Raw genomic sequence first — 21,918 nt, 5'->3', positions numbered from 1 at the left:
CAGAGCTGGCAGCAAGTTGTAAAGAAACGAACGTGGGGGCCCACGCTGTCCCCGCAGGATCCCAGCATCAAGCATCAGCCTGACACGCCCCTTCCCAAAGTAGTACTGTGTGGGTGGTGGGAAGGAAGGCGTGTTCATACCAGCTCAGGTTTACAACTCCTGCCCTGGCCTCAGAAGCAGGCGGGTGGGCTGTGACCTTCCCTGCGTCTCCCTAAAGCCTCCAGCAATTTTAGATGCGGCCTTTTCACGGGCAGCTGAATCTGCAGTGTGACTGAGTCATAGTGCAATGCTGGGATTAAGGGTGGATGACTGCTAATCGGTCCGCTGACTGGACTGCTACCCGTAGACTGGACACAACAGAAGGGACAGAAAGAGGCTTATGTTACAGCTTTTCCTGTCTTCCATCACCACGAACTGCTGCCCCTCTGCCGTGTGCTACCCTGCTGTGAAGCGATCCGGTTATGGACCAAAATCTCTGCCTTGCACTGGCACACCCCGCCACTTCTCAGACAGGACAGAGCCCTGCTCTTCCATGCCCTTGGGCTCATCTGCCTGCTTCCTCACCACTGGCTACGGCTCTGTTCTTGGATGGCCACATAGCCATTTCTCTGTGCCCCACAGACCACTGACCTCCTCCACGGGCCCTGGCTGTGTGTTTCGTTCTTTCCAGCAAGGGGTTCTGGGGCCAGGCACAGAGCCCTAACCTGACCACTGACCGAGGGCCCACTGAGTATTCCAGCCCTGTGCTGAGCGCTGGGGGCAGACAAGGTGCTTGCCCCACAGAGGGGCCTGGCAGGGAGACGTGAACGTACACCCCGATGACCTGTCGCTTGCACATTCCGGCTACATTGACACGATCCCTGCGCTCTACTCATGTGGTACACACAGGAGCTGCTTTGCGAACCCCACAGGAGCAGAGGGAAGTGACAGCAAAGGGCAAGTGGCTTTTGCAGTCCACGACCTCTGCTCTCATGGACCCTACAGCCCACCTTTCTCCCCTTCATCTCAGGACACATGCAGCCTTCCTCCAAGAGGCCTGTCCTAGATGTACAGCCACATCAGGTGTCACCACCTCACGTCCCTGCGGTACCCCGAGGACCATCTGGGAATCACTGCTGGAAGGATGGAGGGGCAAAGTGACAGCCGACACCAAAATCACAGGAGGAGGAAAACACTGCTGGAGAGCTGAGCTGCCGCTGAGAGCCATGGTCGCACAGCAGTGTGGGCTCCTCCAGGCCAAGGCTGACCATCCTGTTCATGTGGGGGGCTCTCTGGAGGACCCCACCTTGCCGCAGTCATTGGCCACAGCACCCACAGATGCCAGGGCCTGGGGTCCAGGCTGACGGGCACCATGGGCTTCTGCCTCGCGCTGGCACAGCCCCTCCTGAGACTTCCGCCCCGTCCTCACTCCGAACCCTGTAGACCCCACTATTTTTAGCCCAAGCCTGCTTCTCTGCATCAGTGTTCATTGTAATGCTCCACAATCACTCCCCTCCGTTCAAAGAAACAGACTGGAGAGACACAAATGCCACCACCACCCCAGAACTCCCCTGCTTCCCTCACCAAATCACGGCTCTGTGAAGAACACGGCAGGTGGACAGGCACGTATGCAGGGGACTGTCCCTTGTGTCCACCTCCATTACAGCAAAGGCCACTGACTTCTGTCTTGCTGAGTGGTCCCTGGGGACAGGTGGCCAGGCCAGGGCTGGCAGGCTCTCAGCTGGGCACAGCAGGGCGGGAGCTGTGCCAAGCTGGACAGATGCCCTTGCCAGGCACTTTTTTCTCCTACAAAATTTCTCAGAGCACCAGGCTGTGTTAAAACACAATTTATGCAAGCACCTGGACCAATTCTGGGGGCTTAATGAAGACATTTTGTTGGCAAGTGAAGAAGAGCTATCACAGAATTAAAATAAACCATGGGATTAAAGCAAACCTTAAAACACCATCGGAGATCCAAACACAAAAGCTATTCTGCGCCTTCTGCATGTCACACCCCCTTCCAGCACTTGATCGTAACCCTGGCAATCAGCAGCAGACGCCAGCAGCATGCCTGTCCCCTCCCTGGCTCTCCCAACAGGGCAGTGCTCTGCGTGCAGTGCCAGATGGCCTGGTCGCCCTGGTGCTAAGGTACCCATCTGCCCAGGTCCCACATGGGGTGCTGTCCACACATTGCACCCAAGGGTCCTTCCTCACCTCTGCAGCCCCAGCTTAGAGAAGGGAACATTGAGGCCCCAAAGTCAGTTATTGAACTGTGGCTGCACAGCCATTCACAGGGTGTCCCCTTGGCCCACAGCCTCCCACACATACAGCCTCAAGGAGCAGATAACACATGGCCCCACCCCACCCCACCCCTGTCAGGCTGAAGATGGGGCTCCAGTGGCCACAGGGGTCATCAATATCTGCTGAGTGTACGACTGGAGACTGGATGACCTGCGCCTGCCCGTCTGGCCTTCAAATGGCCAGAAATCAAAAGGACTGAGCGAACAAAGCTTCTGAGAATGTAAACCTCAGGCCCCTCCTCTGGCGGGATTCCCACTGAGCCACACAGAAAGCCAGGCTGGAGAGGGCAAAGGCCAGTCCTCAGACAACCCCGTGCCTGCTGTGAGGCAGCTGGGAAAGGAGCAGCGGGTGAGGGGGACGCAAAGGCAGCTCGGATTCACACCCCACCCCATGCACAACCGTATGCTCCCCTGACAGGCTCCCCACGGCTTCTGTGGCTCTGGGCTGCAGCCTGTGGGGACACCGCACACTGTGGAGCATGCTGTCCACTAAGGACAGGTCTGCACAGGGACATCTTCTGGGGGCTTGCCTTTCCCTTGCCAGCTGCACAGCAGTGCCCTCACTTCTCCCCCAAGCCCTCCTTCCCAAGCCAGGAGCTGAATAGGCTTTCACCCCAGGTGCCACCTGGGCCATCTCCCGTGCCCAGTCTGCTCACACATTACCTCCAGAGGCCACGTAGAACCCGCTGGGTGCGTACTTGGCCACCACCACCTGGTGCGCATGCTCTGTGTAGATGTCGGCAACTGCAGGGTTCTGCGGGAGAAAAGTGGGTAAGCAAGAGGAGTGAGGGGGCAGCCAGCCCAGGGTGAGGGATGCAGGCCAAGCCCTGAGTGGCCAGACAGGGTGGCCCCTGCCCAACTACCCACCACTGCTGCCTGCCTATACTGTTAGGTGATAAGGCCTCAGGGAATCTTCCTGTCTGCTTTCTTGTACTTTCCACAGTGTAGGACACATGTATTCGTGGAATGTACCCACGATGAGAGGAAAGGAACAGACCCTGTGACTCTCCTCTCCCGCGTTGTGGAATGCTGTCCGTCAGCAGCACGTTCTGTCCATGTCCCTACGTCCATTCTCCCTAGGCCATTGTCCCTAGCAGCCCCAAGCCCACACAGCAGCCCACAGTATGAGGGCCGCAGCTTTTGGTTCAGGAGCCCAGGAGGCTGAGGCTCGGGCCTCGGAAGAAGTGGTACAGATCGAAGTCTGGCTGAATCGCACCATCTAGGGCTGGGGATGTCACTGCACCCCAGCAATGAAGTCTGATGGTGCCTTACTAAGAGCAGATCCCTGCTCTCCTCCCCACACTGCCCACACGCCGAGCCTGGCAGGGGGAATACAGACTGGGATCGCTGCTGCTGTCAGCTGGGGATAAATCAGTGCTCTCTGGGAAGAAGCGCTTCCCAGACACCAGCGGGTTGGGGCAGGGAAACCCAGCTCTCCAGACCCGGCAGCTGTGGCATATCTGATCTGACCCCAAGCACTGCCATGCAGATCTCTTCCAGCGGCTTTCTCACCCCCAGATATCCCATCCCCAAACCAAGACAAGCCTTGGCTGCGACCCAGCAAGCACTGGTCCCCTTCTGTTGGGCTATGAAACCTCAAATCTCCCAACGTTGTTCCCAAGCCACCTGCCACCCCACTGCATCCAATGGCCCAATGTGTGTGGCACTTTCCCCATTGAGCCTCCTGAGATGGCCCCACCCTGGCTCCTCTACACTTAAGGCAGGAGACTAGAGCTGGGGACACCAACAGCTAACCAGAAGGAATGCATCAAAGGTCGTACAACCCCTGGCTAACAGGCAGAGCCCTTCATGGGAACCATGGCATACGTGCCACAGCGCAAGCACAGCCCTCTGTGTAGACACCACAAGCTGTGTGAGTTTTTTTTTTTCTGAACTAAGCCTTAATAATCACATTGGTAGCAAATAGGTTTTCAGTTGCAGTTTGGGCACTTGGTCTCTAAAATGTTTGCCATCACCAGGAGCAAGATGATTCCGAGAAAAAGATGAGCACAGAACACAGGACCCAGAATGACCCCAGGGCTCTTGAGCACTATACATACAACCAATCACAAAGCAGTATCCTCAGTCCTTCATTGGAATCAGGCACTGGCAAAGGACCAATCAGCTACTTTCAATCCTCCACCTGTATGTGGGCACAACCAATCAAAAGATATTTTATCTGAGCCTTCATTTATATGTGGCTCTGATTATAAAAATAGTTTATACCTGCATGACACCAACTTGAGTTTTTGCTAGGACAAACATCCCCACGCCTTACAGGAGAGGGTCCACCAGAAGAAATTTGGATATAATGTCACCAAGTGTTTGCAAGGCTGGTGAAGACCCTGCAGTGCTCCTACTTTGCTCCTAGAAATGCAAAAAGGCACAGCGGAAAAGTTTGGCAGTTTATAAACCCCCAGGGCTGTGGAACAGTGGACAGACCGACAGACAGACTGTGTGACCCCTTCCTAGGAGAGAAACTGGAACAGGTGGCCCAGGGACAGAGTGGAGCTGTTGTCGCTGGTGACGGGGTGGGAGACAGTGGCTCCCAGACTCAAGAGGGGTTTTCTCATCCCTGCAACGTTCTGCATCAGAACTACATCGGGGCTATGGGACCATTTACCTGAACTCAAGTCATACCACCCTGAGGCTGCAAGGCCTGCTTTGCCCTCTGCACGCTCGATCGAACACCTTCCTCCTCTGATGAACACCTCCACATCCTCCTAGAGTGCTCCAATGAGCACTTGGGGGACACACCGACACCCAGGGCCCCCCCCCCCCCACACTGTACCAGTGCCAGAGCCTCGCTCCACAGTGAGCCCTCAGCAGTGCCAAAGCAGGCTGGTTGCCTCCCTCCACACCAGGGTGAGCCCAGGACAAGGGCGTCTGGGGTGGAAGCAGGCTGGGCAGGGACCACCGCAGTTCTGCCCGAGGATTCCTTCCCCTACATGGCTGGGTAGCTACACATGGGGTGTGGAAAGCCCCAGAGGGCACTGAATCCAGAGCCAGCTGGATGACTCACTTTCACTCTGGTTTGTATGGGTCAAACAACTGGGTCAGCCGTAGGGAGAGAGACTCCAAATTACAGAAACAGCCCCCAGGCGTCCCGTCTGGCAGCCTTGGGAGGGAGAAGAGGACTGGGGAGAGGAACTTATTTATTTGGTAGGTGCTCAGGAATGAGACTGAACTAGAAGGGAGGATGCCCAGCAGTGCAGACACTGGTGCCTGAACACTGCTCCACTGGCTCGGGTACCCACACTTTCTTCTAGCCCCACCATGGGGACAGTGGCAGTCTCACCACCCTAAGCCCCATCCTCTCCCTGCAGGGAGGGGAAACTGAAAAAAGACACAAGGCCCCAGGGAGGATCTGCTTAGCCACAAGTGCTGGGCCTGTCTCCCCAGCCTCCTCGATGCTGAAAAGGGGGCTCCCAGGGGGTCCACCCCCATCACCTGGGCAAGGCAAGTGCCCCTCCAGGCAGGACACTGGGGTTCTGAACATTCTAGATCCTAGGTCTGAAGCCTGAAGCAGCTCCCCAGTGACCGGCGCCAGACCAGGTGTGTACAGAGACCCAGCCAATGCAGTGATAAGATCTCTGCACTCCAGGGCACAACCGCCCAGGGTTCACGCCCAGAACCCACAGCCTCCATGGTCCAGAGTCCACTTTGCGTGAGGGCCCTTCTCCCTGCCATGCTCTGCCAATCACTGTTTGAAATTTCCCCATTTACTGTCTTCCCTCTTCCCCAATCCCAAACCCAGTGACCTTTTCCTAAGTACCAGGCAGAGGTCACTTCCTCCAAGAAGCTTTCCCTGTTGCTCCTGCCCAAAGAGCCCACAATGCTTCCTCCCTTGTGCCCTCCACCACTTCTGTACCTCACCCCCTTTTTGTACTGGGCAGGACCTGTGTTTCAAGTGCTACCCTGCAGTCTTTGAAGACCAGGCCATGCCTACTCTGTCCCCTGTACTAGATGAAGGGCCCTAGGGCAACAGCATCCCAAGCCCATTTTACAGAACCCAAGGATCAGAGATGAAGCAAATGACGAAGCACCCTGGGGCCTAGTTAGGGACCAGCCTTTATCCTTCCCCTCTACTTACGCACAGCTGGCACTGACATTAGCCTGGACTCCTTAACTCAGGCAACCAGGCCTGTGGATCCTGGTCATTCAGCTGGTGGCGGGATGGTCACTCGGGCCCACAGCATAAGACTCCAGTGTGACCCCAAGCGCATTCTATCACTCGATATGTGCCCCCTTTCCCTCAGCTTTAGTGTCCCCACCTGGAGGGACCAGAACGTCCACCCCAGGATGTGGCCAGCGCAATGTGCTGTTACTGTGGTTATGCCTCCCATTGCTCCCAACACACCCTGGCTTCCTAGATGTGGGGTGCCAGAAGCTTGGCTGGGTGGAAGGCTGGGGCTACAGAAGAGCCCTGGGTGTGGACCTGAGCTGGGGCCTCTTTCTAGCTACGACCCCAAGAGCAGCAGGCCTTTCAGGAAGAAGTGCTCGGCCAGCCACCAAAGTGCTCAGCTCCAGCTGAGTAGAGAAGCAGCAGAAGGGTCCTTTCTAGCCTGCTCTCCGGCTGCTAGACAAGCTCTGCAAGGGTGGAGACTGCAGAACAAGCACCTCCCATCACCCACTTCCTCAACCCAGACGGAGGCAGGAGTTGGTCACCTGCGGTGGGGCTGTGCGTGGACCACGGGGCCTGCACTCTTCCTGTTAGGAATCCCCATTTCTGCTGTGTCTGGAAAACTCTCTTCTCCCCACAGCCCTGTGCCAATGTATGCCTCGCCAACAGCTGCGCTTTCTACTCTGTGGCACAAGTGACTGTTCCCTCATGTCTCCAAAGCACTCCAGAAATTCTTAAAAAATGCTTAATCCCATGCATGAAAGTGTTTATACCAGGATTCCCAGTCTCGAGGACACAGGCAGCTGGGGCTTGGTCACTGTGTTGTGGGATGGTCCTGTACCTTGTAGGGCATTTGCCAACAGCTCTGACTACAGGTACCAGGTAACTGCCAAGCATCCCCAGGGCAACCAGAGCCAGGCAAAGCTGCCCAATGAAAAGAACCTACTGAAATCCTAGCCCACAGTACACAGCACTGGCTCAGCAAGATGCCAGCTTAGGGGACTCTGCTGTCAATGGGGAGCAAACAGGGACCTGCACCACTGGTGAGCCCAGAAGAGGAGTGGGTCTCCAAGCAGACTCCTCTCAACAATCAGCTGAACTCTAACCTGGCAGGTCTGAGCTTGTCACCCATCTGCCCACCTTCCCATGGGTCCAGTCAACCTGGAACAGAGCCAGGATCTCTACCAGCAAGTGGCCTGAGACTCCCCTCAGCCCTGCAGCCAGCATCCAGCTTCACCGAGCCGGCCCCACTGACCTTCCCAAACTCAGTCACCACTGTGCAACAAAACCCCCTTCACTTCCAGGCGACAGGGCACAGGGTTCTTAGCTTGGGTTTTCCCGTGCTTACTTCTGTCCAGATGGTCACCAAACGTGTCACTTCCTCTTGCTGCTGAGATCATACACTCCTTCCCCCAACAGAGCTCTGCAGGCAGGGCCTCCCCTGGCACCTCACAGGCTGAAGGCCATCTTGAACATGTAGGGGCAGGCATGCCACTTCAGTCAGTCCTCAAAGGCCCTCCCCAACACCTGCAGGGTCACAGACAGGTCCTTCTGCATGTGACCAGTAGCAGATGGTGCCTCATGAAACCCAGTGTGGGTTCTGACCTGCAGCCTGCTTGGGGAGACAGGTCCACATGTACTGCACTCGGACACAGTGTCCACCTGCTGGCTTTTCACGTTTCACTCTGAGAGTCAGACACTGTGTGAGAGACAGACACTGCAGCTTCCCCAGTGCACTGCTTGGCTCTGGAAGCTAGGAACTGCCCTATCATGTGCCCTATCAGTGTGGTAAGGCTGCTGATAGGCTCATTCGTGTAAGCCGTTTTGTACAAGGACATGGTCACAGGCAATTTGGAATCCTGTAGGTTCCTTCACAGTCCCACAGCATTCCTTCCTAGTCTGCACAGTCACCGTGGCAGGGAGACACAGGCCTTAACGTTAGCAGTGACTCAGGTAACACTGGCCCACAGGGCAAGGCAGCCTGGAGGAAGCACTGCTGGGCACCTTCTGTACACCCATGGCAGCGCCACTTGCCCTTGGTTGGGGTCCCTCTCTCCCCATCAAGCAAGGTGCACATGCTGCTCACGGCTGCCTCAGTTCTGGAGCACTCTCCTGGATTATGAGTTTCTAAGTGGCCACCATCAAAGCTTTAACCCTACAAGAGACTCTTCACCAAGTGGAGCAATGGGATGTATTCAAAGAGCTAAGAACACCCCTATGAGGGGCACTGGCAGATGCCGGTAATTCCACCTGCTCCACAGTTTCAGCAGTATTACAGGTTGGAGTTTATCTTGGGACAGTTAGTGAAACCTGTCTCAAAAAATAAGAAGGGCTGCGGACGTAGCACCTGAGTTTGATCCTCTACCGAAAAGGAAAACCCCTTCCTTTCAAGCCTAAGAGATGTTATGCATCAACACAACACCTGTTAACCGATCAGTGACAGCAGCAGCTCCCAGAAGTTGGTAAGAACAACTTTAGAAGGTTCCCCAAAATTTATGCCCAACAAACCTAAAAAGCTCAGCTTGTCTTCTCTTACAGTAAAACCTTAGTGGCATCTTGACCAGGCTCTTCTAGAGGAACTACCACATGCCAGGTCAGTCTCCTAGTGTGAGGACATGCAGTGGATGGTAGAGGGCAAGCCTGGCTTTCTGGAGCTGGTGTTGAGTTAGGGATGAACAGTGGACAGGCTCCCATGTACAATCAGGGGTGGCAGGGGCCTGCCTGCTAGCCTGCTTCACATCAGAAATGAGCAGCAGAGGAGGCCAGAGCTGAAAATGGTCCTTAGTGGAAGGAAGCCCCACTAAGCCACCAGTGCAAAAATAATAATAATAATTCAGGCAAAGGCAATTGGCAGGTTCCAAGATGGACATGTGGCATGTCTGAGGGAAAGACTTGTGGGCCTGGTAAGGCCTCCTCGGCCACAAAGATGACTCCGGCTTTCAGAGATGGGAAGCTAGGGAGGGCTGGAGCTAACTAGGCTCTGGTGTCACAGGTCTGAATGGAACCACTCCAGCTCATTTCCTGCACAGGCAGCAAGGGCAGAGGCAGAACAATCCAGGCGGCAGAGGATGGTGGCCTGGGAGGGTCAGAGCACAGCAGTGCACATCTGTCAGGATCCTGCAGACCCTCTCTCTGAATGAGGAGCCAGTGGGACTGGCTGAGGTAGAGAAGGGAGGATCCAGGGCCTCAAGAGCAGGTAGAAAGTTGCCTTTTGGGGGGAAGTGCACAGGGGAACCCGAAGTCTGACTTGGGGCATGTGGAGATGCCATGTAGACCTTTCATGATCTGATGCCAGCCTCCCCTTGCCCCTCTTTCCCCTGTATTCCAATCAAACCAGTCCTTCATACACTCTGAATGGTCAAGGGAATTCATGCCTTACTTTCTTCCAGAAATAATTTGCCCTAATAAAAATCATACCCAGTTTTGAGGACCAACACCCCACTCATCAACCTAAAAGTGCCCTATGTCATTGCCACAGGAAGGGATGTTACACTGCAGGAACTTAAAACTGGATGGGAAAGAAAGAAAATCCCCTCAGGGGAGAAGGATAAAGCCCTGGGAGGGACAAGACTGAGGACCTCAGAGGGGCTGCCAGAAAGGACTCAGTAAGTCAGCGATCTCTTTCGGCAAAGAAATGCTCTTTGCTGGTTGTCAATCTGCTTCCTTCACCTGGCAGAGCAGGGCCCCTCTGGGGAGGAAGAGACTGAGCTGGGGGATGGGACAAGCTGGCAGCTCTCCACACAGTTCCCCTAGCTGTGAGTGAAGGCAGACTAAATGATACTGGAAAGCGTTGCTGGAGGCAAGACCAAGTATTCTACTGCTCGGTATCTGTGCAGGGCTTCAGGTCATCTTCTGCACCAAACTACTAAATGAGGACCTACTAAGGGCAATCTCAGTTTTTACCCTCTCGGACTTCTTAATCACTGCTATTACAGCCCTCAGTGATGTTTCCCTAGCTGTAAAGGAAGCTGGGTCAGCTTTCTAGGAAACTCCAGGAGTAGTCAATCCTTAGCATCTCCAAGGCAAGTTCACACCCACCCACTCCCTCCTGGGAGGTACCCAGGAATCCCTGACTGGCTGAACTCACAAAGAGGGACATAGCCAGCAGTACTTCTGATGAGGAAAAGGCTTCTCTGGTCAGTCAGGAAACTGAGCCCCTGCAATCCTCCAGTCGGTTGTGAGGCTCTCAAGCCAACACCCCAGCTCATCTGATGGCAGATGTGAGCTGAAGCTGACATTCTCTGTGAGCAAGCACATGTGCACCAGTCCCATGCCCAGCACAGAAGAAACCTCCTAAAGTGACCTTGCTGGCACCTCGGGCTTCTACCTGCCTCACCATCTCCCAGGCCCAGGAGAGAGAAGCAAGACTCAAGTGGGCAGTCCCTGAAGTGGAGGAGAGCGACAAGCAGACTAGGCCCTTTAGACAATCCAGAGGAATAACATGAGAGGGGAAACCTGAGAGGGTTTCACATGGAGCTGGCTGGAGAAGCATTTTTAGTCTGGGTACAGAGTGCCTGCAGAGAATGATTCATGAAATAAGCTGGTTCCTGTTTCTCCTCCAAGGCTCAGATCCACAGCGGCAGTTCAGGCTGGAGTCCAGAGCACTGGGTGTGCACTGGGAAACAGAGGGTTCTGATATGATTAAGGCCATTTACCAACTGCTCCATGCCCACTAGCCACCTTGGCTTTCCAGCTCATGCCCTAGGCCAACGTGGCTAGAGGAATCGGGGGTATATCATCATCTCACCATCTCCATTTTGCAAATGAAGAAACTATACTCAAGGAGAACATGACATCAATCATCCCAAGACCAAGCAGCAGCTGCTCAGTCCTGTCCCATCCTTCAAATCTAGAGTCCCTGTGCTCAGAACTGAACTAATCTGACCCTCAGTTTACCCACCTCAAAAAAAATTAAAAGGGCCTGTGGGCACAGAATCAGATTTCTGAATTCCTGAGGTGTGGTCACAGGGTTGAAGGGGCGTGGCGCCCCGCCTCAGCCCTCCCCAAGCCTGGGCAGGGACATCAGGGGTGGAAGGAGGAGCGATCTCCACTCCCAAGGTGGTGCACGCTGGCCGGGACGGAAGCACGTTAATAGTGGGGTGTGCGGTACTCACGTCGATGTTCCTCAGTATAACGCACTTGCCATTGGTGTACAGGAAATTGTTGCCCTTGGGGTCGCCGCCAATGATCTTGGATACGCCCCTTTCCACTTGGGGGAGGCTGGCGAACACTTTCTCTGTGGGGACAGAAGCGCGTAGGGCGCGTAAGGGGTGGCCCTTGCCTTGGCCCCCAAGCCAGTCGGAGGATGCGGCAAGCTGGAGGGGAGAGGACGGCCCCCGCCGGTCACCTGTTGCCGCCCGCGGGAGGGGCGACCGCCACTTTCCAGGCGCGCAGGGGCTGTTGCCACTTCCCGACCAGGCCCCGGGCGACGCCGGGGTGGCGCTGAGCGCCCCCTCTTCCCGGCTCGGGCGCCAACTCTGGGTTCCCAGGCCAGGGTCCCCGCGCCGCCCCGCCCCCTCCCGGGGGACCCCCGCCGCCCGGGGCGAGGCCGGCTCGCTCCCGCCGCTCACTCACTGATCTCGTATGGCATCCTCGTTCACTTGTTACCGCGCCGCGCTCGCCGAGAGCCACTAGCCGGCCGCGCCGCGAAAGGACCTCGCCGAGGCCAGAGCCGGGGACAGCGCGGAAGACGGCGCCGGGCGTGCCGGGCGCGGAGGGGGCGGTCCAAGGCCGGGCTACGGGGCGACTCGCGCTGCCCTGCGCGCTGCCGCTGCGACGCCGAACCCGGAAGCGCGGCCCCGGCGCGGCTCGCCCCCAGCTTTGACCATATATAGTCAAGCGCTCGGCTCGGCGGCGGGCGCCTCCTGAGCCTGCGCGGACGGCCTCGCTGCCCCTCCCCCGCAGCCCGCCTCCGCCACGTCCCGGAAGTGACGTTAGGGCCACGGGCCTTGAAAAGGAGGCGCGGCGAGCTCTCGAGCTCAGAATGTGGTTTTCTGAGGTGGTTTTTCCTAGGCGGTTCTGAGGCTGTGGGGAGGGACGTGAAGGAACGGAAAGGAGACTTTATTCGCGGAAAGTTAACGAAACAGCATTGTCCGGGGAAACTTTGGGGCCCCGACGTGAGTTTTGCAAACAGATGGAAGGGGTCCTTTTATTTTTTTCTCCCTGGGTCGTGACTTTTTTTGCACGAAGCAAAACTTTATTTTAGGAAAAAAGCTAAGCTAAGCCAAGAAGCACAGAGAGAACACATGTTAACTTTTCATAAGCAGAAGGGAGCGGGACGCGTGCTTTTAAAAGGGCAAAAGCTCTTGGGGAAGCGAGGGTAAAACTGTTAGTGCTTTAAAAGGACTTTACTAGTAGGATGGGGCTAAGGAGGGTGAAGGTGAAGTCTTGAGGTGACCCCTGTGGTTACTTAGAAAGCTCCGAAGCCTAAGTGAAGAATTCTGGAGAGGGTGTCTTTGCTTTAAATTCAAACCTGCCGAGCAGTCCTGTTATGCTTTTCAGTGGCATCATGTGCCATTGCGAGCCAAGGGTACTGAATCCTGCCTGCCCTTACGGTTCTTACCTGGGCAGTTGCACCCGGTTGCGTGACTTTGTATGTACGCCTCCCCTACTGTTGTTGCCTTTGTCCTGGTAGTAGCTGGATGGGCCTGTAAATATTAGCCTACGGCTTCCTGGGCTGCCAGTTTATAAAATTTTTTAAATGGTGTGTTTGGCCATAGGCCTTGGGATTGCTTATTGCTTTTTGGAAAACGGAAGAAGCCCAGAGCATGAGCCCCACCTCAGGGCCTCTGACATGTTTTCTGTCTGTAATTATCTTCAAGGGGATCTACCTGGGTAAGCCCTTAGGTCAGCCCGCAGCTTTTCTATGAGCATCACCTGCCCTGGCCATAGCACCTGCCTGGCAAGTGCAAGATCATGAGTCCGATCCCTGGCACCAAATTTTTTTTTTTCCTAAACCATAGCTGTTGCATACATTCCCGGTCTGCACTGCTCCTTTTTCTTAGAGGTGTTTGGTGGTCTAGCATGTCTCCCAGGGGAGACCAGTCCCCAGCCCCATCCTTCAAAGTGGTTTCAGTGAACTGGAGGGCCATAGGAAGGTGCAGTCTTACAAAATGTTGAGTCCTGAAGCAAAACAAGTATACTAGGGGCTTGCAGCTACCTTCTCTGAGAAACGAGAACTTGTTTCTATCCTCTGCAAATGAGACTGCTAGAGCAAGGGCCACAGCACCACGAAGTGCATTTGTGTAATTCAAGATGTGGGGAGTAAGCTCTTGCAAGCTAGGAGCCAGGTGTGTGCATCAAATCATGGGAGTTGATGTTGAAAATTAGATTTTACAAAGCCAACTTGGCTCAGGTTTCCAAACCCCTAGCAAGGTGCTGGGCTTTAAGGCTTATTTTCAGCTTAAATGATTCTACCTTCAAATTTAGTTTGGAGAGGGGAGGAGGAACATCTGTTTTGCTTTTTAAAATAGTTCGGTTGTGGAGCAGCTGCTATCAATAAAAATCTCTTAAATAGCCAAAGACAACCTGGTAGCCGTTTGTAGCTCTAGGGAGAAAGGGACACCTTGGTGGTGTGTGTTCTAACCCCAATCTGTGGGTAAACGTGTTTTCTCAGGTGTAAAGAATTTCACATTAGTGGAACCAAGTCTATTCCTTAGATCACCCTGGTTCCCTGCACAAGTGCTTAATAAACCATGTTGTAGCATGGGTTGCGATGAAGTATTGTAGTGATTTGTAGTTCTGCCAACCAGTCTGATCACTTGTTCTATCCACTAGTTGGAATGTCTCAAATCTATTCAAAGAAAAGCTCCGCTGAGATCAGGCTCTACTACCCATTTTCTCTGCTGCAGGCGTGTTCCTTCCCACAGTGACCAATGCCCTTGTCTGCAGTTGCACTGACCAAAAGTCTCCCCTATTCCTGTCCTGACCACCAACCAGTCCTGCACCAAATTTGGTTGTTTTGCAAGCCTGTGTTGCTGATATTGGCAGGGTTTCCTGTTGCTAGCGTGGTCCTGTGGTAAGCTAGCATAGTCCTGGTGACAGTTTTTCTTGCATCTGTTCAGCCCCCTCATTGCAGCAGTAGTCTTAATTTCTCAGTGCCCCCCCCACTCTTGGTTAATAGACCCACACCTCCTGTACTTCTAAAGCATGGGGGAGGGCCCAGACATTGGCTGAGACTGAAGTGCCAGTCTCCTGGATGGTTTGGCCCAGCACCTGTCTGCCTAGCTGTATTGCACCTGCTATTTCCCATGGAACTCCTGCAGTCGAAGTCCCGTCTCAAACTACACTTCTCATGTGGCATATCTGTTACATATCACCATGACTACAGGCCAGGACCCCTCCATCCCAGGAACATGAGACAGGGGTACCATGTAACTTCCTGTCATGTATCCCAGGGCACTCCAGACAATTTGGAGCTGCTGACTTACATTGCAAGGGAGTGGGCAATGTATAAGCCTCCCCAAACTTGATTCTGAAAGTATATACTAAAGGCAACTCAGAACAAAAGGGTGCTTTTGGGGAAAGCCTTTGGGGGAAAGGCTAGCTTTCAGCAAACTAGTTCCTTGAATTTGAGTAACTTGGACAAACCCTTCACTGGCTGCACGTATGCTAAAGAGGTCTGATGGCATCCCCTTGGAGGAGGCAAGTGGGTTTCCAGTCACCTCAGACAGGCGCTTTGCTGTGTGACTTTTTCTTGGCTATAATGCAGGAATATGCATTAGTTGTGTGGGCCCCATGCTCCTAGAAGCTTTCAAGGAGGAGCAAGGTGAATTGGACAGTTGTAGGCTTCCAAGGCCCATCCACCCACTTTACTATGTTGGGTTCAAAAGACTAAGGGAAGGGGCTGGGCCAGCTGCTGGAGAAAATGGGGAGCAAGGTGGAAGCCAGTGCGGTTTCATTTATGGTCTGAAGTGGCTGAAAGGCCTTGGGCTGCATTGTCTGCCTTTGAAATGTAGTTGGAAGGTCTTGATCCTGGTCCAGGTTGGATCCAGGGGGCATTCATAGTCCAACTAGCTGTGAGAGAAGTGTGGAATTGGGGCAGAATTGGTTAGAAGGGGTTCACCGGTGATTCTGCAGTGGGGCCTGGGGCTGTCCCTCCAGAAGAGAATGCTTGAGAGCTGGGCCATCGCTCTCAAAACTGTATCTTTGCCCCTTATGACTTAAGGAGGATTGTTACCAGAAGTTTATTATCATGCCTACATGAACCTATAGAGACATGGTAATCTCTGGATTGGGCATTCATTCCAGCAAGGATGACTGAATTCTTATCCTCACCTCTGACCAAGCTTACCATTGGATCCATTCTTGGGGCCTCTTTATTGTAAACACCTCGTTTCCAATTCAGCCCACCAGAGGCGATTGGGTCTTGGAGACAGATACTCTACACCTGTAACCAGTGCCACCGTAGCTTTCAGTTTCCGGCCAGGCAAACCCTTCTGTCCTGTATGAGGGCCTCTGTAGTGAAGGTGTTTGAGCGAGCTCAACACTAGCCATAATGAAGACTAGTTACACATGGCTTGGGGAACAGGTCCCCGGTTCCTGAGCTAGTTTGAAGGTGAGCCCATTAGGGTCCCAGCAGAGCTAACTGCAGTTGACAATTCTTGCTTGAAAGATGGGGGACCTAAGCTTGTGCTTTGCTCAGGTCTTTCCATAGCTGAGGGCTTGGGTTGTTACTGTCCCCTTCTTGGCCTTTCAAGACCTAGGCAGCAGCTTGCCTGTGACCTCCCCATGCCGTGTGAGGCTCTGCACTTAAGTGTTGCCTTCTGTCTGCCGCAGGAAGTTGACAGTGCACACTGGGACGCAGTGTGTTGCGTCCTCACTGAAAACATCTGGGTGCCTGGTACTGCCTCTTAGTCTTCCATCAGGGCCTCGAGTTTGCTGCACCCCTCGAGTTTTAAAGCCAGTAGAGTAGGGAGGGGTACAGCGAGGGTTGCAGGCTCAGATCTGCCCTCTTCAGGGCCGGAGCTGCTGTCCCTAGCATGTGGGAAGGCTGAAGCTTTGGGACCACACTTAACCTTAGGCTCTTAAATATAGGTGGGGACATAATAAATACAGTTAAGTGGCTGTGGCTGAGAATAAACCTGAGTCAAGTGACACAGGTCTGGGTAAGGGTCACATGCGATTTTACAACCACTAGAGTAAATGGGGTCATAAAGTAGATGTACCATAAATGGGCAGGGAAATCTGAGACTTTGGATGTCTTTTAACAAGGCAGAAAACCTTATAGGACCCTAGACGTCAGTATGTTCTTAGCGCTAGGGTAGTAGGTGGTGGTGGCCTTGTCTGCTGAGCTTGGTGGACTGAGTTTTACTCAATAGTCAGAAATGCTGAGATGGAGACGCCTGAGGAGTTGCTAGTGAAGGCGGGGGGAGGGGGGAAGTAGCCTAATGTTACATTACTTGATGAGGTAGAGAAATGAAATCATAAAAACTGTACATTTAAGACTGCCTACCAGGAGGCAGTGGAAGTTACCTCAAGCGATCCGAATCCCTTTGGGTACATTTAGGCTCTTCCCTGCCAGACCCATCACACTCTAGATTCCTTGGGAATCCTGAAGATGGTCCATAAACGGACCAATTGAAAGGAGCCAGGAGACTGATCCTAAGATAAATGGGTTGAGGGAATCCCAAGGATGTTTGTTTTGTATAAAAACTCATCCCTGGAGAGTGGGTTAGTACCTACTTTGAAGGTGAGCTCCAAGTTTCCATCACTTCACAGCCCTTAAATGTTCCTGTTCCAGGAAATGTCATTTCTGATCTCCCCCACTCCACCCTTGGGTGCATGATAAAATCTCTGCCTAACCCTGTGTCTCACACACCCTGACAATTTTTCCATGAAGTCTGCAAACTTACTTTCAAAAAGGGTGAGCGTTGGGTTCCATATTTGAGCCCTAACGTCAGATCTAGTCTGGTGACACAGGGTTGAATTCTGCAGAAGCTCTTGACTGTAAGTACAGCCCTGTTGGAGAACATCAGCTCAAACTGCATTCCAGTAAAGTAGAAGCTGGAGGCTTTTTCCAGACCAAAGTTGATGGCTGTCTCCAGGCTGGGGCAAAATAATCTTCCCCCCACCAGTTGGAGGAAATGGTTTATCATAGCTCAGTTTGCAGAAGCTTCTGTCCATAGTTAGCTGGCTCCAGGGCAGGCTGGCTTGGCAGAGAAATGGCACCAGCCACCTTTCCTCTTGTACTGCATTCATGCTGCAAGCCTATTGGTGGTTGGCACCTAAATCCAGTGTGGACTTTCTGTCTTCAGTGAACCCATTCAGCTGCAGCCAGAACCACACGAATCAACAATGGGACTGCTCAGTTATCACAAGCCCTGAGGGGAAAAAGGGGGTCCTTGAAGCATCTAGAAACCCATCCTGACTTCTGCCAGCCACATGCACCAGACTACTTACTGCCCTGGATGTGCTGGCAGCTGCCTCTGCTGCTTCCAAGCTCTTTTTTAGCTGTCTCCCTCATCTCAACAGAGTTCCTGGCTCCTTTCTAAAGCACCAATGGCAGGGAGGTGTTGCTTACATTCTGCATTGGGGTATCATGAGCTGGACATGGGGTTGTCTCCATTCTTACGCCCTTCCAGAGAGGCCTGAGCTTCACTCCTTGATGGGCTTCTAGTGGATAGGACAGGCACAGGATCCACCCTTTGCTAGACCTGTGCTCTGCTGCTGAGAACAGGGGACTTAAATCCTGACTTAAAGATGGCCCTGTGCCCAGGTTACCTGTCCTTTCCTCCTGTAGGGCGGCACTGCCTGTCTGCATGTGGCTGGAGAGGTGTATGAGTGTGCCCCAGCTGCTGCAGATTTGTTGGCTTATGGTGGTCTGTTTGGGAGAGCACAAATCCAAGATCAAAGAGGACGGGCAGAGTTGGCCTCTTCTGAGGCAGTGAGAATCTGTTCCAGGTCCTCCTCTCATGGCTTCTGGTGCTGTGGCACTTCTTGATCTTCCTTGGCTTTGAGATGCTGAAAAAACGGAACTCCACTTGATGTCAAATGTGCCGAGTTCATCATGGTTTTGACATTGAGGGATGAGATCATGAACGAATGGAGGAAGTTGGTGTTGGGAATAAGGAAAGACAGGTCCTAGATTTCTGGGAGGGGTCTCAAATGGGTAGTGACCGAGTTCCTTGTCAGGGGTGAATTACACAGCAAAGTCATGATGTGGGTGTGATACCGGTCAAACTACAATCACCCTGTGGCTGCTTAGCTAAATTATCCAACAGAGTAACAAGTCATGTAGCAAGGGGACCCAGAACAGGCATTTTTGGGAAGGGAGAGGTCCAGATACTCTTGCCACCCACTTATGATTGGTCCCTAGCTGGACTTCTTGGATCAGGTGGCGCTAATTACAGTACAATTTCAAGTTAATGCTTTTATCCTTTAGGCACGAAGGCCTGGCTATTGCATTTCCCTCCTGTGACCTCCAGCCACAACTCGGGTATCTTTGGTACTGACTTGCTGGAGACTCAGTCCTACTTACATTTATCTAACTTATGTATAATAGAAGCTTTGTTTCCTAGTTTCCCTCTTAAAAGGACATCTGTGCCTAAGGGATGAGGGCCCACTCTAGTCCAGTTGACCTCAATTTTTAAGGAATTGTCTGCGACTGTTTCCAATCAGGCACTTTCTGAGACGAAAGTGAGCACTGGAACCTGTGACTTATACAGGATCCGAGTTTGGCCCTAGGATAGCTCAGCCTGGGCTTGCCTCCTGTTATGTTCCAAACCAGAGCCCTGGCCCTGGCTTCTCTAAGCTCCCTAGAAGGGGAGGACTACATAGACAGTTGAGTGTTTCAGGGATTCTCCTGTAGGCAGTGGTGTCTTTCATACCACTGAAAACTTTGCCACTCTCTCCTCAGGCGCCTGTCTTTGAAAATTTCAAACCAAGGTAGATCAGTGGGCAGGGACCTGCACTGCATGTACCTGGCTGAAGGATCACTAAAGTGATTGGAAAGCAGTTATTCTGCATTCGAGTCCAGTCCCTGGCTCCCAGCTGAGAAGCATTTAATCTCCAAAGTAAACAAGTGGAAACAGCAGTCCTGGACTGCTCAAATTCGGTGTGGCCCAAAGTTTAAAAAACAGCCTTAAAAGTAGCCACTAGAGCGCTCTTACTTGGAGGTGATGCAGTGTCTCCTGTCCTATGAGGGACCAGTGCCACTTGACTGCTGCAGCCGAGTGTTGTAGTCAGGGGAATTGCAAGGAAAACAATTACAAAGTTAAGGATACATAACTTAAAGAAGCTTGGGTCATTCAGAGTCAAATACAAAGTGCAGGAAATCTGTCCACAATAAAGACCTACAGAATCTAGCTGAGGGCTGGATCCCACAGCAATGTCCTGCATGTGTACAGTTGAAGACCTGGAGCTCATGACACTTGAAATGAGTCCAACTGGAGGCCTGAAGCCCACTATAATGACTCATGCAAGTCTGCTTCACAGACCAGCTCTGGGAAGGACCCCCAGCTCAGCCTTGGTAGTTAGTCTGACAGTGGGGTGAAGGACCTGTGCCAGCAGGCTGAAGGTTCTACACTGGAGCCAGAAAACAATGCTCAAAATAAGGACCCAAGGCTCCCCGCAAAGTACCACAGCCATCCTCTGTGGCAATGAGGTCCTGAGCTCCTCTGATAACAGCCAAGTTCATATCAGGAAGCCACTGTGATAAACTTCGGGAGATGAAGCAGTGCACATCCTCCCCTCTGGAGCCAGGAAGTGATGCTCAACATAAGAACTAGAGCTCCCCCAGTGTGAACCACAGCCATTCGTGGCGACATGGTCCTGAGCTTTGATAACAGCCGAGTTCATATTAGGGAAGTTAATGTGACAAACTCCAGGAGAACTAGCAGCTCCCAACACTACAGAGAACTCACACAGTACTGCTTCATCTCCAGTTGACCTATTTATCTTGGCAATGATCCTCACGTGGGCCGTCCATACTCTGCAACATGCTGATGCAGTTCAGCTGGTGTGCTACAAGGTGACCACCACACCAAGTGTGGGACATGGAAGGCTGCTGGCTTGGGTCTAAGTCCTGAGTGAGGAGCAGGCTAGTTGCATGTGGCCAGTGGGCTCCAGTCACTACCAGTGATATGCTGACACTAGATAATAAGGGCTTCTATACACAGACAACTTAAGTTCTGTGCTTTGAGGTTTTCCTTTATAATAAATTGAGACTTTGGGTTGAAGTTGGAAATGAGTTTAGACTCAATGTATCATATGACGTGTGCTTCTGGGGAACCCTGGGTTTTAAGCAAGGCTTTCTAATCAGTGTGCATCTGTCTCATTGAAAGCCAAAGCACCTTTTGGTACAGATTCCAGAATTCTGCACCGTGGTGGTGTGGCACTAGAGATGCTGTGGTCTTGGGTGTAGTGATGGTGAACATTCAAAGGCTCAGTCCTGTGGGTTAGATTGGTCAAGGTTCGGCACTGTGGTATTAGCTTATTGGCCATGTACCCCTAGTGTCTGCCTGGTACATCGTGGATATTGAATAAGTGAGTTTCAGTCTCAGATGTTTCCAGGAAATAGTAGCCTCTTAGCTGAGGGAATCAAAGTGTTCATAGCAAGTTGGGGTGTGGTGTGGGGCATGACTAATCCTAGGACTCAAGAGGCTGAGGCAGGAGAATCATTGGGAGTTAGAGAGCAGCCTGGGCTACAAAATCTCAAGGCCAGCCTGAACTGCATGGTGAGACCCTGTCTCAAAAAGACAGTGTTCATAGCTATGTTTAACATCAAAAACTAAAACCAAGTACATTTACCAGAAGAAGTTATGAAATCTCAAATTAGAAACAAAAGATCAGAAAATACAACCCCTTATCAAAGTATCGTTTTCACAAAATTAATGTTCTTGTATTTCTTTAGAAATACAAAAGAATCTGATTCTTCTGTATATTAAAGAATATGCAGTATATATAGCTATATTTTTTCCAAAATGTTACATGTTAAATACATAGTCTTTATCTAAGAGATATAACTGCATTATTTCCATGGAAGAAGCTTGCCTACCCCAAGTCCACAACTACCAAAAGATTCATTGGATTTCAAGTTTTCTCCAGCCTGGAGGATTCACAGCCATTGGGGCCACATGTAGGTTCACATGTAACGATAAAGGAAAGAAGCTCCTGATCTGCTGGATGTCAAGTGTGCCAAGTTTTTGGTCTCGCCGCATTGTAGAATGTCAGCTACCAGTGAAGGAAGCTGGTTTTATTGGACACCGAGGAGAAAATAGCTCCTGGGTTTTCAATGGGTGGCCACTGAGGCCTTTTGTCGGGGTAATTTACACAGCAAAATTATGTAGATACAGAGCAGGTCAAACTACCACAGACCTGTGTAATCACAAGTGTAGTCCAGCTGCTGTAGGTAACCCTGATCTAGTAGGGAGATGAGTCATGAAGACCAAGGATACATGGGACAAATGAAACATCTTGGGAAGGGAGGTGGGAGTATGGGTCCGGATGCTCTGGTCCTCCTGATGTATCTGATGCCTATCTGGGCCCATTGGACCAGGCAGTGCCATTGCACTATAC

At 52.5% G+C, this 21,918-nt stretch overlaps 1 protein-coding gene across 2 annotated transcripts in view; it reads right to left on the bottom strand.

Annotated features, from left to right (window-relative positions):
- Positions 1–12,181, bottom strand: part of Wdr1 (WD repeat domain 1) — a 30,307-nt gene extending 18,126 nt beyond the window's left edge. Inside the window, exons 1-3 of one of the 2 annotated variants that reach the window (XM_063229326.1) lie at positions 11,977–12,181; positions 11,517–11,638; positions 2,943–3,033 (exon numbers count right to left, since the gene is read on the bottom strand). In XM_063229326.1, the coding sequence (XP_063085396.1) occupies positions 2,943–3,033; positions 11,517–11,638; positions 11,977–11,992 (229 nt within the window). In that variant the 5' untranslated portion in view covers positions 11,993–12,181. The remainder of the gene's footprint in view (positions 1–2,942; positions 3,034–11,516; positions 11,639–11,976) is intronic. The other variant, NM_001173106.1, reaches the window with a different exon arrangement.
- Positions 12,182–21,918: the final 9,737 nt, after the last annotated feature.

The sequence above is a fragment of the Cavia porcellus genome, unplaced genomic scaffold, assembly GCF_034190915.1.
Source record: "Cavia porcellus strain 051 isolate PalLab524CR breed Dunkin Hartley unplaced genomic scaffold, mCavPor4.1 scaffold_18, whole genome shotgun sequence".
Lineage (NCBI taxonomy): Eukaryota > Metazoa > Chordata > Mammalia > Rodentia > Caviidae > Cavia > Cavia porcellus.
This window is presented reverse-complemented; position numbering and strand designations above follow the sequence as displayed.